Source organism: Mya arenaria, chromosome 4, assembly GCF_026914265.1.
Source record: "Mya arenaria isolate MELC-2E11 chromosome 4, ASM2691426v1".
NCBI classification, from domain to species: domain Eukaryota; kingdom Metazoa; phylum Mollusca; class Bivalvia; order Myida; family Myidae; genus Mya; species Mya arenaria.
The window spans coordinates 42,832,605-42,851,531 of NC_069125.1; the positions used below are offsets into that span (position 1 = coordinate 42,832,605).

Sequence of the window (18,927 nt, forward strand, 5' to 3'; positions counted from 1 at the left end):
TCAACATTGTTATTTTGTGTTTTGTCTAATAAGCAGGTTTATTCATTTTTATTTCCACTCTGAGGATTTAACATTTAGCTACTTGTGTTTTAAGAATCAGTAATGGATGTACATTGTGGAATGCTAAACATTTTGTATGTTTAGTTATTTAGCAGAGAATTAAAAGTTTTGTACTTTTGTCTTGTAAAGTGTGTTATATACATGCAGTATTTGTATGGCTGGAAATCATATTGCAAGCAGAATTAAGAAATGGATAAATGACAAAGCAGTAACATTCTGAAAAGTCAGCAGTAACCTCTATAATTGTCTGTAGGCATATCAGGCAGGAGTGAATGAAGAATGTTTTCACCTGAATTTACCTCTGAACCATCCCAGGTGTAGGGCAATCATTCCTGGCCAAGGACACAGCAAATAGTTCCTTGGTTCTTTCCATTATAAGATTATTACCTTCATTTTGAGCCAATGAGATCTTGTCTTATAGCCCTCGCCCCGTGGGCGATGGGGTTTTCGGAAAGTAACCTCGCTTTACAGTTTAAAATAACGAAGATACAACTTGACTAGCATGATGTCATTATTTGGTTCCACGCATGGTAAAATCATGTAATGATCTAAGTCAGGTAGAAGATATTCTGTTGAAATCTTAATGACTAAGAAAGCCGCTTCCTTTTCCTATCTTAATCTGCACATAGATTTTACATGAAATGTTCAAACTATTACTTCTAGTGGAATCTTTTAAAAATGCCAAACAACAAGGCAATCATTTAATTTGTCGTGAATCAAACATTTTTGTCTCGCTGGAGAACCAAGAACTGTTGGCTGCACAACTGGTTTTAAATCTTACCTAAATTCTGATAATCTTAATACAAATAAACTGCTCTACAAAGGAAGACATCTGCTACTTCTATTTCTATATGACCTTACTGAGGTTTTGCACAAAGATGACTATGTATGAGGTCATGTAATTGGTATATATAAGAGCTACTGAATTTACATCTCATTTCTGAAAAATATGTAAAATTGCCTTGGCCTTACAAAGACTTGTCTCTATGAAGTTCTGATATTTCCTACAAACAGATCCACATGTTTGATAAAAGCAGAAAATGGTCTGAAACTGGTGGTAGGGTTTTGGAGCTGATGATGTTTACTGATGGGCTGATGAATTTTTTGATAACTAAGATGTTATCCTGTTTAATATCTATCTAAAAATCTCTATATTCAACATTTGTTGATAGTGGCAGCCTTAGATCACATTTTAATGTATGTGAATAGAAGCTATATTCATTATAAATTTACTGCTTAATGAGGCCAAGAATTTGTTTTTTTTTTCCTAATGTATTCTACAGAAGGATGTCTAATATGTTAACATGACTGCAAAGGCAAAGCTGAACCTAACTTGTTTACAATTTTACAGTCAATAAACTTCAATATGAAGATTTTGACATCAGTACGTGAAGGGGAATATTAATTTCACAGTCCATATACTAACAATTTGCTGTCGGTTGCACGCTCCGGTTATCAAGTTTGTTAATGAAAATCATTATCATGTCTTTTTAGCCGTTTAACCTTGTTTTCTTGTACCAGACGGACTGAACATGATGTATATTTGAGTACATTTTCATCACTCATGTTAAACAGTTGATTTTTGAAACATCTTATTTCTTGCAACTATATATCACTGTCACACATAATAACAAATCTGCAAGACAATTTTGACAGATTAGGTAAGTATAATAATAATGATCATTTTGCTGGTAATTCCTGATGTTGAGAGCATGACATTTTTGTTGTCCAAATGATTTAATTCCACCAGAGCTGTCTTTCTACATTCCGAGAATGCGGCGGCGGCCCTGAGACAGGGGAAACTAGCGTTATTTTTGCTAACAAGGGAATTTTGCAAGTTGACGAAAAACGAGGCAGCATTTTTTAAAATGCAAAATGAAGTAACATACATGTATCAAAACGCAATACACAATGTAGTGTCAGTAATAAATGTTGTTTTTTTATTTCATTTGACCTGCAAGCATTATTACTAAGGTTACATTTTTTGTGATTATGGGGAGGAATTAACCAAACCTTGTGGAAAAAGGTATATTTCTTAGCTAGGGGAATGGGACCCTATAACAGCCCAAAAATTTGTAAGACAGCCTGATGTCCACAGTTTGACGGTGTTAATAAGACTAGATTAGCAACACTACTTAGGCCTAAAAAAAAAAAATGTCTGTTTCGGGTAACCCGACCCTACCTATAAAAATGCGCCGACCCTAACTATTTTTTTCCGTTACTGAGCAAAAAAAATATTCGTTAGCGAATAGAGAGTTACGAAGGGCGGATAAATTCAGATTTTAATCAGAATTATTGTTTATATGATAAAACAAAGTCAGGCAATGTCAGTAATGTAGGAAAGACTGCCATGTGCAAGAAAACACTCTGAACTTACGACAGATTTTGAAAAAAAACAAAACAAAAAAACCCTACCTACCCTACCTAGAAATTTTGGGAAGGTTACCCGAAACAAACAATTATTTTTTTTGGCCTAAGTATAGATTGAAAATCTGTTTGAACTCATAATTGATCATAGAAAATAATTGGATTATTGGCGACCTCAGTCTTAAATGATCGATTTTCGACAATACTACTCAGTTTTATTTCATTTTTTTTCAATAATTTGCCCAACCTTTTCCTTCATAAATATTTTTTATACACAAAATAGAAGGTTATGGCCTTTTCCTACAAGCTCAGAACTTTTATTCTTAGTTGAACACCAAATTATCTTTAATTTGCATGTACAGTATGATTGCATGTGTCCTACGTTACAAAATATGTAAAGGCCTTTAAACGTCTATTATATACTTGTTTTTATCATCAGCTATTTAAAATGCATGCACGCAATGTTACCGAATGTAGCATTGATGTAAACAAACTTGACAAATTTAACATTATTAATTTTTTATACAAAGTTTAATGTATTATGAAATTAGGTAAAAGGTAGAAACGTATTAACCAGGTTCTTCTCGCTGTTATGCTTTAAGGATTTCATGTCACGCAAAAGGCAAATTTTGGATGCTATATCGTTAAAAAGCTTGTAAACTTTATGCTGATGAATTGCCGTGACATTTTGCCTCATTGCATTAATATAATACCAATTTAAAATTGAATTATTCAATGCTCTAGTTTTAAGAATGGATGTTTAAAAACCAGTGTTTAAATGGTTTTGTTTTCACACTTGTTTGGATAAAGGCGCCCTGTGACAGGGTTTAATTCAATTTCAGGTAAACAAATTCATTTTTTTAAAAACAGATGGTAAATAAAGAGAGAGTTTTGTTACACATAATGATAAGAAAGATGAGGTTCATACAATTTTCAACAAAGACTCATTGTACAAGATTTCTTCTTATGGTTTATCTTCAATCATTAGATAAGCAAAAACGCTAAAAATGTATTATACATTATAGTCTGAGCATTTCTTTAACCGAGTTTCAATATAATTAGATATATAAAAATATGTATTTAATTTTTTTAATATCTGAAAATATATCGTGCGTGCATAATATTATATTTGGAATTTCATAAGATGATTTCATTTCCACTAGTTTTGAATTTCTGTAAAAATTGCGGTGGTAAACATTTGGAATACATAAACCTTATCTTGGCAGGCTTGGCATGTAGGTAAAATTAATGTATTTGCACTCGCCATGCAATTCAGGGCTGTCAGAAACCTCTGAAAGTGTATATTTTGCAAATAATATACCCAAACCTTGCTAAAACTCATATTAAACGAAAATTTCTTGAAAACTGCAAAGGTGTTGTTGATGTTGGCAAAGTCTGCTTTAAGTTGTTGTTGTTGTGCATTAACAAAAAACTGTTAAAGATATTTGAATGAAACGTGGTACACATGTTGCCAGAGATAAAATGCAATATAAGGATCAAGGGCCACAACTCTGATGTAAATAATATTCAGATTATTCCCCTTTATTTTCTGCAAAAAACAACAACAGATGAGCATTGTCATACTCTTGTGGTGCTCTTGTTTATAAACATGGGTGTTCGTACTTCATAATTTATGCATGCATGAAATACCTTATTGAGCAAATTCCAGCAGCTTTAACAAGATTAATTTTATGCAAAAGGAAAATGATAGTATAATTATATGGAGGTATGTAAAATCTTTGAAAGATGATGTAGAAATAACACCATTTTGTTAAAAATCTCCTGTTTCTGCCATACAAACTGAGACACCAGTTTATTGGCAAAGAATTTCATTGTGATATCTGGCATAATAATAAGGTAGTGGTTCATTTTCACCTTGCAAATAAGTTGAACAATAGAATAGGAAGAGGCTTAGGTGACAACCACTGTGTAATATGACATGGAACCTGTCTTAGGAGATTGAAGGTGATATATTTCCAACTGTCACCTGGAGGGGTACACCGGTGAGATGAAGCCCATGCCCTCACAATGGCTGAAGATGAGAAACATTGGAGACATAGGCAGATGGAATATTATATGGCAATTTGTATATCTTGTGATAGATATTATCATATGAGGACATATCATTCAGACTACTAATGGGCACTAATTTGTGGTTGAAATTGAAATTGACTCCTTTAGTACATTGCTGCTTATACTTTGTGCATATTTTTGCTATCAAAATATATTTCACAACTATTGCCATGACTATGCTGTCGACCTTCACTAGTCACAAGTGTACTGTTGCGGCACTAAATGCACTTGTACTTCAAGTCTCCAGCATCAAGTAACTAAATAACCATAAATATGAATACTGTCAATAAACAGTCTGCATCAAACAAAGACTGTTATTTTCATATTTTAAGCGTTTTGTTTGCTGACTGGTGGTGTGTTTTTCCCAGAATGCTTACTCTTCCAGTCATACTGTCAGAGTTTGTTGTCTGGTGGTGTGTTTTTCCCAGAATGCTCACTCTTCCAGTCATACTGTCAGAGTTTGTTGTCTGGTGGTGTGTTTTTCCCAGAATGCACACTCTTTCAGTCATACTGTCAGAGTTTGTTGTCTGGTGGTGTGTTTTTCCCAGAATGCTTACTCTTCCAGTCATACTGTCAGAGTTTGTTGTCTGGTGGTGTGTTTTTCCCAGAATGCTCACTCTTTCAGTCATACTGTCAGAGTTTGTTGTCTGGTGGTGTGTTTTTCCCAGAGTTCTGAGACACTCCTCCAGTCATACTGTCAGAGTTTGTTTTCTGCTTCAATTGAATGTCTCCTACTTAAATGCCTATAGTTTTTAAAGGTATTGGCTGTATTATGGCTTAAATTGACCCTGCAGTGTGCCAACGCAAATTAAAATGTACCTTTTTAAATGCATTAAGTGTTTACACACATAGCATGCCGTAACATGAGTTATAAGAGACTGCAATTTCAAGTCATGTTTAGATATATTGTTAGAGTCCTGGCGCAATACCCTAGCTCTTTACAAGTAGACCCATTGATTCTCTTACATGCCCAGTGCTAAGCGCCACTTAGCACTGATACACATAAGACAACTTTCTTAAATTTAAGACAAGCAGTACTGAATGCTTCAAATTTTCCAGTACTACCCTCTTATGCCACTGGTACCAATTTTAATGTATTTCGGTATGAAGCTGTTGGGGATTGGACCCAGGACTTTCCACACTCACAGCAGATGCTTTACCACTGACTTTTAGTTATTGTGGGACGGTAAACAATTTTGATGATACAGGTATACCAGACTTGATATGAATATAAGAGTTTTCAAATTCATCCATGGTTCAACCCACCAAAGATACAGCCCTTGCTGAGGAATACAATAGTTTTTCTGTTGGTGCATTCTAATTTCCTGAGGTAAGGTGATGTCCAGTGTTTAATTTGAGTGACCAGATAAGCCTTGTAAAGCCCTTAAATGCTGGCAACTGTCCGCATATTTACATAATGATTATAACATGGTGAACATAAACAGTGAAGGCATCCTGATCACAATGCTTAGTGTTATAAGTTGGAAGTTCATTCAGTAAATTGACCTTTGAATACTATTTGAAATTTTAATTTGTAAGATAGTTCAGGAATGAAGTTCAAATACTTAGCTTCTCTTTAGTTGTGGGTTGAAGAGTTGGTAATCTAAATTCTTACAGATTGAAAGTGATATGTGATCCTGACTCTAAAGTCATTAATGGTATTTCAATTTTGTAAATAATACTCATTTGCTTTAAATTACCTATTAAATTGTATTTAAACTTTTTGATAATTTCAGGAAATCAGTTTGCCTGCCATTGAGCACATTATGCTTGTTTACAAATTCCAAAGATAATTCTTTAAGTGATACTCTATTTATAATTAATTTAACAAACATAAATTTTGAGTGATAAACCTTAAACTAACTAAAAAATGCATTATGGAAAATATCAATTTTATACTGATAACCAAATTGTTGTTGTGTGGTTAAAAGCTGAAAAAGCTAAAATATTAAATGACTGGTGGGTTATATACCTAAAAGATTTACAGAGATCAGCTATCTCTCATAAGGTGGAAATACTGTGTTTTCTGCACCTTTCTTTCAATTTATTAAACACAGTATCCTTCAAAAGAACCATTGTTTTTGATATTTTTTTCGTCCTTTTCAGTAAATTAAAACAATTTTATAAATTATGTTACTGCTTTATAACTTTAGAGTAAGAGTGGGTCTTTAATTGTCATTCATCAACATTAAGACATATTTCAAACCTGATTGAACTTAATCAATTTAATTAATCAATTCTGACTCATAATGTACATGAGGTGTATTATGAATGTAAGCATGATGTAAAATCATGAGATCTCTGACATTCAACCTGTAGAATTCTTCTGGTTTTCATAAATTATTTGTGTAATCTTGCATGAGTTCAGTGTAGTCTCAGACCAGATCCCCATAACATAAATAATGATCTTCATCCCCAATTCCAAGGCATGTACACAGATTGCAATATCAACAATTTCTCCTGAAATCTTCAAATATGAATGGCATCTTGGAGGGGAGGAAATTTCTTATCTTTGTGATAGGTCTGGTTTTAGAGAAGCAAAATCGAGCTACTCAAATTTTATAGTGTTGGTGAAAGTGTAAGGTGAAGAATGCTGGCTTAAACAAGTGGATTTTATTCAAGAGCTGAAGAAGATCTTCTTGTCTTCTGATTATCAGGAATTGAAATCATTTTAAAGACTTTTTAGTAAGATTTGTGTTGTATATTTAATTTTATTTTATTCATGTTACCAGTTTTATACTTGTTAATTTGATTTTTAATTATGTAAAATTCTAGGCTTTGCATTCAGTTCGGGAAAAGCTTTACTAATGAGAGGGTACTTCTTAATTTCATAACAACAAAAATGAATCATACTAGAAATTATGAAGTACCCTCTCAAGTAAGGCTTTATGTCATTGGTAATTTAATTCAAAATAAAACCCAGGAAAAGTTGAATTTTGTTAATGTGATACTTAGATAATGCTCGTTGTACTCCGAGTTCTAAAAATATGAACAACAATCAAAGATTTTATCAGTTATTCCGTAGAAGTGAATCATAGTCTGAATCAGGTGTGGTTAAAGTAATAGTTTCTGCACTACCCGAGTTATTGAAATTATATGCAGTTATTGAAGTTATATGTGAGTCACAGTGTAGTGCGAGTATAATTTCAATCATGAGGGCTGGGGTTGTATTAACTATCTTGTACCATATTGTCATAATATTACATACATGCCATATTTGTGAGAGGCTTCCCAGGGGATTTTGGACTGAATTCCAGGAGATTTTGAAATTACACCAGGGGATCTTTTCGTGGCGAAATTTTGCGCAATATGAATATTTATAATATAAGAATAAATACAGAAATACATTTTAATTACAATAATTTTTGGACTTAGTTATCATGTTCCTTCATGGAATTTCACACACATAATATTATGGATGCTTTCCACTGTCAACCTTAAGCAAGTTTAAAAAAATCAATAAAAAAATCCAGGGGATATGGATACCCTGGCGGGGGACCAGGGGATGGGTTGGAATTCCGGGGGATATGGCATGTATGATATTAAGCATGTGTATATTAGTAAATATTGTTGTAATTTATCTGACGCTTCTGCATGGTTAAGTTCCGCCTACTCGGTTACTGTTCTGATATGCTGGTTATAATGTATTGTTGAAAACAAAGAAAACACTCTCCGATATGGTACACATAATTCTCTTGTACTGTCCTCATCGGTCCTTATGTCCTTATGTCAAGACATTCTTCTTCTACTTCAGATTTCTTGTACTGAACGTGTGGTATGGAACTATTTCAAATGAAAAATAGGGGGAAATGGTAACCCAATCATTATATGGACCATTAGTAGAAGGTCAAGACCACACCATGATAATTATCTATTATCTCATGCAATTAATACAGTTTTTGGCACACCATCCCTTTAACAGATGGGAAAAAGGTAATAGTTCCTTTGTTTCCTGGGAATTTCACTAGAAAAGGAAAAACGAGGCATATTATTCGTGTTATATCAAGGTCAAGGTCATTCTTATATCTCAAAGGTCACGAGTGACTTAGTTATGTTTGCTTTTTTTGCAATACAATGTTGAAACTTTTGGCAAAAATGCTCGCATAATGTACAGAGAACATTATAAGTCACATGCTTTATATCAAGTAAGTCTAATCCAATTTCAATTTCACTTCAAAAGATACAACATTGAGAGTTACTACTTCATTTCATCTGTATTTCTAGAACTGTTTATACAGGTTTTGGATATAAACATGTCCCAATTAATGAGGGATTGAGCCCAGTGAATTAGAATTACTTCTTTCTGATCCCAATGTGTTTCTTATCATTGTCATTATCATGGCTGTATCACATTGACCATTGACACTGGAATGTTTTTATCTGACTAACATGCCTAGGGTGTAGCTAATTTCATGTGGCACTAAAACTTTTAGAGGGTATTCCACAGTCATGTGGTTTGTCCTGTATAATGTCATTGATCTTGTATTGTGATTGGACAATTAACTCACTGGCATATATCGTGTGGTTGACCTGTTTACTCACTTGCATATATCTTGTCACTGGTCTGTTAACTCACCGGCATATATCTTGTCATATGTCTGTTTACTCACTGCCATATATCTTGTCATATGTCTGTTTACTCACTGGCATATATCTTGTCATATGTCTGTTTACTCACTGGCATATATCTTGTCAATGGTCTGTTTACTTACTGGCATATATCTTGTCATTGGTCTGTTTACTTACTGGCATATATCTTGTCATTGGTCTGTTTACTGACTGGCATATATCTTGTCACTGGTCTGTTTACTCACTGGCATATATCTTGTCATATGTCTGTTTACTCACCGGCATATATCTTGTCATATGGCTGTTTACTCACTGGCATATATCTTGTCAATAGTCTGTTAACTCACTGGCATATATCTTGTCAATGGTCTGTTTACTTACTGGCATATATCTTGTCATTGGTCTGTTTACTTACTGGCATATATCTTGTCATTGGTCTGTTTACTGACTGGCATATATCTTGTCACTGGTCTGTTTACTCACTGGCATATATCTTGTCAATGGTCTGTTAACTCACTGGCATATATCTTGTCAATGGTCTGTTTACTCACTGGCATATATCTTGTCAATGGTCTGTTAACTCACTGGCATATATCTTGTCATTGGTCTGTTTGCTCACTTGCATATATCTTGTCATTGGTCTGTTAACTCACTGGCATATATCTTGTCACTGGTCTGTTTACTTACTGGCATATATCTTGTCATTGGTCTGTTAACTCACTGGCATATATCTTGTCATTGGTCTGTTTACTCACTGGCATATATCTTGTCATTGGTCTGTTTACTCACTGGCATATATCTTGTCATTTGTCTGTTAACACACTGGCATATATCTTGTCAATGGTCTGTTAACTCACTGGCATATATCTTGTCAATGGTCTGTTTACTGACTGGCATATATCTTGTCATTTGTCTGTTTACTGAATGGCATATATCTTGTCGTTGGTCTGTTTACTCACTGGCATATATCTTGTCATTGGTCTGTTTACTCACTGGCATATATCTTGTCAATGGTCTGTTACCTCACCGGCATATATCTTGTCACTGGTCTGTTAACTGAATGGCATATATCTTCTATTGGTCTATTCACTGACTGGCATATATCTTGTCGTTGGTCTGTTTACTTACTGGCATATATCTTGTCGCTGGTCTGTTTACTCACTGGCATATATCTTCTCATTGGTCTATTCACTGACTGGCATATATCTTGTCGTTTGTCTATTTACTCTCTGGCATATATCTTGTCATTGGTCTGTTTACTGAATGGCATATATTTTGTTGTTGGTCTGTTTACTTACTGGCATATATCTTCTAATTTGTCTTTTCACTGACTGGCATATATCTTGTCATTTGTCTGTTAACTCACTGGCATATATCTTGTCAATGGTCTGTTTACTCACTGGCATATATCTTGTCAATTGTCTGTTTACTCACTGGCATATATCTTGTCATTGGTCTGTTTACTGAATGGCATATATCTTGTTGTATGTCTGTTTACTCACTGGCATATATCTTGTCATTGGTCAGTTTACTCACTGGCATATATCTTGTCACTGGTCTGTTTACTCACTGGCATATATCTTGTCAATGGTCTGTTAACTCACTACCATATATCTTGTCAATGGTCTGTTTACTCACTGGCATATATCTTGTCAATGGTCTGTTTACTCACTGGCATATATCTTGTCATTTGTCTGTTTACTGAATGGCATATATTTTGTTGTATATCTGTTTACTCACTGGCATATATCTTGTCATTGGTCTGTTTACTCACCGGCATATATCTTGTCACTGGTCTGTTTACTGAATGGCATATATCTTCTAATTGGTCTATTCACTGACTGGCATATATCTTGTCGTTGGTCTGTTTACTGAATGGCATATATCTTGTCGCTGGTCTGTTTACTCACTGGCATATATCTTGTCAATGGTCTGTTAACTCACTGGCATATATCTTGTCATTGGTCTGTTTACTTACTGGCATATATCATGTCATTGGTCTGTTTACTGAATGGCATATATCTTGTCACTGGTCTGTTTACTCGCTGGTATATATCTTGTCATTGGTCTGTTAACTCACTGGCATATATCTTGTCATTGGTCTGTTTACTTACTGGCATATATCTTGTCATTGGTCTGTTTACTTACTGGCATATATCATGTCATTGGTCTGTTTACTTACTGGCATATATCTTGTCATTGGTCTGTTTACTTTTTGGCATATATCTTGTCATTGGTCTGTTTACTTACTGGCATATATCTTGTCATTGGTCTGTTTACTCACTGGCATATATCTTGTCATTGGTCTGTTTACTTACTGGCATATATCTTGTCATTGGTCTGTTACCTTACTGGCATATATCTTGTCGTTGGTCTGTTTACTGAATGGCATATATCTTGTCACTGGTCTGTTAACTCACCGGCATTTATCTTGTCAATGGTCTGTTTACTTACTGGCATATATCTTGTCATTGGTCTGTTTACTTACTGGCATATATCTTGTCATTGGTCTGTTTACTCACTGGCATATATCTTGTCACTGGTCTGTTTACTCACTGGCATAATATTATATCTTGTCATTGGTCTGTTTACTTACTGGCATATATCTTGTCATTGGTCTGTTTACTTACTGGCATATATCTTGTCACTGGTCTGTTTACTCACTGGCATATATCTTGTCATTGGTCAGTTTACTTACTGGCATATATCTTGTCAATGGTCTGTTAACTCACCGGCATATATCTTGTCACTGGTCTGTTTACTGACTGGCATATATCTTGTCACTGGTCTCTTTACTTACTGGCATATATCTTGTCATTGGTCTGTTAACTCACTGGCATATATCTTGTCATTGGTCTGTTTACTTACTGGCATATATCTTGTCATTTGTCTGTTAACTCACTGGCATATATCTTGTCACTGGTCTGTTAACTCATCGGCATATATCTTGTCACTGGTCTGTTAACTCATCGGCATATATCTTGTCACTGGTCTGTTAACTCATCGGCATATATCTTGTCATTGGTCTGTTTACTCACCGGCATATATCTTGTCATTGGTCTGTTTACTTACTGGCATATATCTTGTCATTGGTCTGTTAACTCACTGGCATATATCTTGTCATTGGTCTGTTTACTTACTGGCATATATCTTGTCATTTGTCTGTTAACTCACTGGCAAATATCTTGTCACTGGTCTGTTAACTCATCGGCATATATCTTGTCATTGGTCAGTTTACTGAATGGCATATATCTTGTCATTGGTCTGTTAACTCATCGGCATATATCTTGTCACTGGTCTGTTTACTCACTGGCATATATCTTGTCATTGGTCTGTTAACTCATCGGCATATATCTTGTCATTGGTCTGTTAACTCACCGGCATGTATCTTGTCATTGGTCTGTTTACTCACCGGCATATATCTTGTCACTGGTCTGTTAACTCACCGGCATGTATCTTGTCATTGGTCTGTTAACTCACCGGCATGTATCTTGTCACTGGTCTGTTTACTCACTGGCATGTATCTTGTCACTGGTCTGTTAACTCATCGGCATATATCTTGTCATTGGTCTGTTAACTCACCGGCATGTATCTTGTCATTGGTCTGTTTACTCACCGGCATATATCTTGTCATTGGTCTGTTAACTCGTCGGCATATATCTTGTCACTGGTCTGTTTACTCACCGGCATGTATCTTGTCATTGGTCTGTTAACTCATCGGCATATATCTTGTCATTGGTCTGTTAACTTACTGGCATATATCTTGTCATTGGTCTGTTTACTCACCGGCATATATCTTGTCACTGGTCTGTTAACTCACCGGCATGTATCTTGTCACTGGTCTGTTTACTCACCGGCATGTATCTTGTCATTGGTCTGTTTACTCACCGGCATATATCTTGTCATTGGTCTGTTAACTCACCGGCATATATCTTGTCATTGGTCTGTTAACTTACTGGCATATATCTTGTCATTGGTCTGTTTACTCACCGGCATATATCTTGTCACTGGTCTGTTAACTCACCGGCATGTATCTTGTCACTGGTCTGTTTACTCACCGGCATGTATCTTGTCATTGGTCTGTTTACTCATCGGCATATATCTTGTCATTGGTCTGTTAACTTACTGGCATGTATCTTGTCACTGGTCTGTTTACTCACCGGCATATATCTTGTCACTGGTCTGTTAACTCACCGGCATGTATCTTGTCACTGGTCTGTTAACTCACCGGCATGTATCTTGTCATTGGTCTGTTAACTCATCGGCATATATCTTGTCATTGGTCTGTTAACTTACTGGCATATATCTTGTCATTGGTCTGTTTACTCACCGGCATATATCTTGTCACTGGTCTGTTAACTCACCGGCATGTATCTTGTCACTGGTCTGTTTACTCACCGGCATATATCTTGTCATTGGTCTGTTAACTCACCGGCATATATCTTGTCATTGGTCTGTTTACTCACTGGCATATATCTTGTCATTGGTCTGTTTACTCACTGGCATATATCTTGTCATTGGTCTGTTTACTCACTGGCATATATCTTGTCACTGGTCTGTTAACTCACCGGCATATATCTTGTCACTGGCCTGTTAACTCACTGGCATATATCTTTTCACTGGTCTGTTAACTCACTGGCATATATCTTGTTGCTGGTCTGTTTACTGAATGGCATATATCTTGTCATTGGTCTGTTAACTCACTGGCATATATCTTGTTGCTGGTCTGTTTACTGAATGGCATATATCTTTTCACTGGTCTGTTAACTTACTGGCATATATCTTGTTGCTGGTCTGTTTACTGAATGGCATATATCTTTTCACTGGTCTGTTAACTCACTGGCATATATCTTGTTGCTGGTCTGTTTACTGAATGGCATATATCTTGTCATTGGTCTGTTAACTCACTGGCATATATCTTGTCAATGGTCTGTTTACTGACTGGCATATATCTTGTCATTGGTCTGTTAACTCACTGGCATATATCTTGTCACTGGTCTGTTTACTGAATGGCATATATCTTGTCATTGGTCTGTTAACTCACTGGCATATATCTTGTCACTGGTCTGTTTACTGACTGGCATATATCTTGTCAATGGTCTGTTTACTTACTGGCATATATCTTGTCGTTGGTCTGTTTACTCACTGGCATATATCTTCTCATTGGTCTATTCACTGACTGGCATATATCTTGTCGCTGGTCTATTTACTCTCTGGCATTTATCTTGTCATTGGTCTATTTACTCTGTCACTGAGTGGATCATCTTGTCATTTGTCACTGGACCATTTTAAGTCATCGACCTGCTCATTTTGTGTTGCACCTAGCCAGGTCTAGTTTTTTATCACTAGTATCTGCAGGTATGTCGAGAGCTGAAATAATTCATGCCATTGTCTCTTGTCATAGTTTAAATTATTTTCTCTTACTTTCAGTAGGTAGCTCATTTCGTGTGGCATTGAGCAAAGGCCATGAGCACTTTAGAGGAGAGGCGGGCCGAGAGGCGCCGACGTCGACAGATGGACGAAGAGTGAGTACCCAGTTAATTGTGCCTGCGTGGGTTTTATTTATACATTAAAAAGAATGTTTAAGGTTGTAATAATTGTATTGCCCATTAAGCAAACTCATTCCTTCAGTCACTTTATCTGCTTTCTTCTAATAGATTTATTTAGTTTGTAATGCAATAACATGATCTAAAACCTATAAGTATTGTAAGTAATATTAATGTCATGGTTATTAGGATATTAAAGGTGTTTGTCAACAGTTTAACATTGTGATGTATGTTGATGAAAATGGGGGTAATGCAACCAATGCAATTTAACACATTTTTATTGTCCAAAGTTTATCGACATTATATGAAAGAATGCATGATTTGAGCAAATATTCTTGTTTTTAGGCAAATCTAATACGAAATGCCAATGACAGATTTAGAAATCAAGTTTATTCACTTGCATAATGCCTGCCTGTTTGAAAACCTCTGCATCATCCTAACAGTGGTCCATCAGGTGGTCCACCTGGGCTTAAACAAAGAATATATTCAAACTTTCATTACAAGGCTGTTGCATCTATCTGAGTGTGCATCTTGGTGCATGTTGTATCCTCTACAACAGAAGAACTGTTTTATGACATCTTTCTTTATTATGGTAAAAATAAAACATTTATTTATCAGGAGTCCTAAAAATGTGTCTAAATTAATATGAAATGAACAATGTTTTTATCACCACAGGTGAATCAATTATTACTTGGTAGATCAACATCAACATTATCGACTTCTTATAATAATTGTTACCACATATTGTTCCTCCTTTTTACTGTCATTTTATTGTAATTCTTCCTATTTTTCATGTGTATATACTGCAATAAACTACAATACCTTTATCAACACTAATTCAGGAGATCCATATACCTGGCTGTGAAGAAGTAACAAAAATCTGCTGAGATTTTGCTTAACATTTGTGTCTGATATTAGGCTGATTCAATGATTATCAGAAACGCCTGGCCACATTGTCAAAATGCTATATTGGTCTTATTACCCACAAGAATGGATAAGAATATGACATGATCAGCATAAACAACACATCAATAGTACACATTTGCTCTAGGAACTGCCATGCAGTGAACAAATTCAAATTGACTAATCAGCAGTCTTGTAACATCTTCTCAAGTACTCATGCAGACTAGCCAATGGGTTTGCTCGAAACTGTTGATTGAAGTCTCTCATTGCTCTGTAATAGGTAATGTCCTTGGGGTTGTATTGTGTTACTTATTCTGTCAGACATATTGTTGGCAGTTTAATCGGTCATTATCTTCAGGGTGGCTATGGACAGGAAAAAGAACTGGTTAAAAGACTTAAGAATGCTTACTTAAGCTGAGACTTTTATTAAAACAAGGTTGAGCTAATAAATTGCAGCCTCCATCAAAAAGTACTTATCACTCTCTGCACCATAGTTAATCTCAAGATAAATTTGTACTTAATTGCAGAAAAAAGCATTAAAAGCAAAATGATCAGATGAGGAAGATTGTTTTCCTTGGGGTAACAAAGATAAAACAAAGTCCTAGGTACACATGTACTAATGATTATAACAGTCAGATATATTCCCTGTTCAAAGCTATAGGAGGGCCTCATCAGGCACTAATCACAAACATGTTTATCCATTATCTATTATTTTTATGACAAGTATTTGGGCCTCTCTGGAATATGCATAGAAAGCATCTATTGCTTTAGGCAGAGTTTTCTTTTGTTTCGATCAGTGTGGATTTACGTTTGTCTGTGCTTTCTGGTGAGTTTACAAATTGGAATAATTTGATTGATAAATGATTTATTACCAAAATAATATTTTTACACATATAAAAAATTACATGTTTGGATTTTTATTGGATTAATACAATTATTCTTTTGGAGATGATGTTTTGGGCATCTAATTTTCATATTAATTATTGGATATATATTTCATAACATGGTAAATTTGTGACATCAATAGTTTTGTATAGCCCTTGCATGTGTTTGAAGGCATTAAACTACACTGTCAAAGCTCTTAGAAATATTTTCATTGCCATGAATTAAAGAGAAAAAGACAGTCATTTTTGAAGAAAATTCCCTATTTTGTTTTTCATAGAAAAGAGTGTCAGTTAAGTGCCATCTTAGGTGGTGTTGGCATGGAGAAAACCTTTATAAACATATTCCCGTGAAACTTTGATTGTATGCTAATATAAATCATGCAAAGCCCATTACTCTGGCTAAAAGTCTAATTGTGACAAAAAAGCGGACACACAGCCTCTTCATTTGAATATATTAGGATCTCAATAGAAGGAAAGAATCACAATATTTTGTCAAGGACAAGCAATTATTAAATGGTTTGTTTGGCCTTTCCTGACCAACTTGCAAAAATACCCAGCGACCTTAAAGTTTTTTTAGCCTCTCCGCTGGTTATTATATTGTTGTTTTTTCATAAGGGAAATAAAGTGTTTCAGGAAGTAAAACTACTAAACAAAAACCCCTACCACCTACCTTGAACGTCAAAATGTGGGTAGGGTTACAAGGATAAACAAAGTTTATTTTAACTGTGATCTGAACATAGCCACATGACTTCTTGTGGAAGCAATGCAGCCCTTTAGTTGTAAAATACTGATCAATAAATGAAAACTTCCGACAAAATATAGGGCACAGCATCAAAGTACATCTTAGAAACTGTATCTTGTCAGAACCAGGTTTTTTAACAGCTAACTCTGCCAGAGATTGTGTCTGGAAAGCTATGAGCAGGGCACTTTTGTAATTATCTTCCAGCTGTTGCCAATTACATGTTGATTGTAGACCTAATTATTCCCCCAACAGGCCTGTGGTCAAGGCCTATGAGGGCTTCCAGGTTCAGATATGCCTGAAGACTTGACATGGTGTATATTTATTTTTGTAATGGCAAATACTGCTTGTTCTGTCTCAAGCTGTCAAGAGGATTTCATTCATGTCCCTATTCCAGTATTATTATCAGTATCTGTGTCCTTTATATACTGTCACTCCTTCCATCATCATCACCATCATCATCATCATCATCAGCAGCAGCAGCAGCAGCAGCATCAGCATCATCATAATCAACCACTGCCACCATTGTTGTTTTTGTCATCATCAGCACCATCACCACCACCGTAACTATCACCACCAACATCACAATCATCATCATAAGCAGTAGCAGCACAGCCAGCCACTGCCACCATCACCACCACCAACACTATCACCACCAACATTAACACCACCAGCACCACCACTCCTATCAACAACATTGCAATAGCATCATCATCAGCAGCAGGGTTAACATCATTGTCTTCATCATCGTCGTCGTCATCATCATCATCAGCAGCACCAGCAACAGCAACAGCACCACCACCACCACAACCACCACCATCATCATTTACTAATACTAACTTGCTAGCTTAGTAGCATTTTTTTGTTAGACATAGTTCAAATACTTTGATTTTGTTTATTTAGTTACACTGAAATAGTTTCCGTACTTAGACAATGGTTTATTTTATCTCCATCATCTTCTTCATTTCATTATGATGAATGATAGTGAACAAAAACAATTATCTGGACACAGCATGTTGCAGATATTATTTCTTTGGATATCCTACTTGAATATGTAAGATTTTGATAGTAATTTGTTTCATGTTTCCATTTGCACATTGTCAGCCAATCAGGGGCGCTTGATTTTTAAAATGTTCAGTTTCTTATTTGTGAAGATTTTTTACTTATTGCTGAAGACAACTCTTCATAAAAAAAGTAAATTGCTATAACTACTGTTTACATATGCAATGGCGCGATTTCAGTGTTAACGCTGATTTAAATGATGTCACACTATCTTGCAGTGATTGACAGGTCTTTTTGACAGGCGCATGGATAAATTTTAAAGCTAATGCAATTTGGGTGGGGCTAACGCTTAGTCAGTTAGAATTTATTAAGTAATTTCTTCGTGAATAAGAAACCATGGTCGCTTCGCTGCGCTCCACTTCCTTAGGTTACTTGTTCACAAAGAAATTACTTAATAAACTCTAACCTACACAAAGACCTGTATTACTGTATATTGAATAGTTCTGTTGTACAGTGTTCATCTGGCACTCATAAATATCTCAAATCAGAGAGTTTGACATTAATGAAATAATCTAATTTTGAAATAAAATAAAACGGTGACACTTTGAATACAATGAAAATGTAATGTTTACATCTTTTACACAGGACTGTTACAGTCATTCTTTCACATAAGTTTCTTCGAAGGCAACAACATTACGATTGGAGCATAGTTCATCTTTTGCATGCAAGCTTCTATTACCTGAATTCACAGAAACATCTCAAGCATTTCATTCAAATTTTATCA

General features: G+C 35.3%; 1 protein-coding gene across 11 annotated transcripts in view; it reads left to right on the forward strand.

Moving 5' to 3' along the window:
• Nucleotides 1-18,927, forward strand: part of LOC128230239 (myb-like protein X) — a 71,093-nt gene that overhangs the window by 4,435 nt on the left and 47,731 nt on the right. For 5 of the 11 annotated variants that reach the window (XM_052942335.1, XM_052942338.1, XM_052942339.1 and 2 more), the window contains exons 1-2: nt 7,041-7,185; nt 14,500-14,594. In XM_052942335.1, coding sequence (XP_052798295.1) covers nt 14,536-14,594 — 59 coding nt within the window. In that variant the 5' untranslated portion in view covers nt 7,041-7,185; nt 14,500-14,535. Of the gene's footprint in view, nt 1-3,036; nt 3,270-7,040; nt 7,186-14,499; nt 14,595-18,927 lie in introns of those variants that run through there. The other 6 variants (XM_052942337.1, XM_052942343.1, XM_052942346.1 and 3 more) reach the window with 4 other exon arrangements.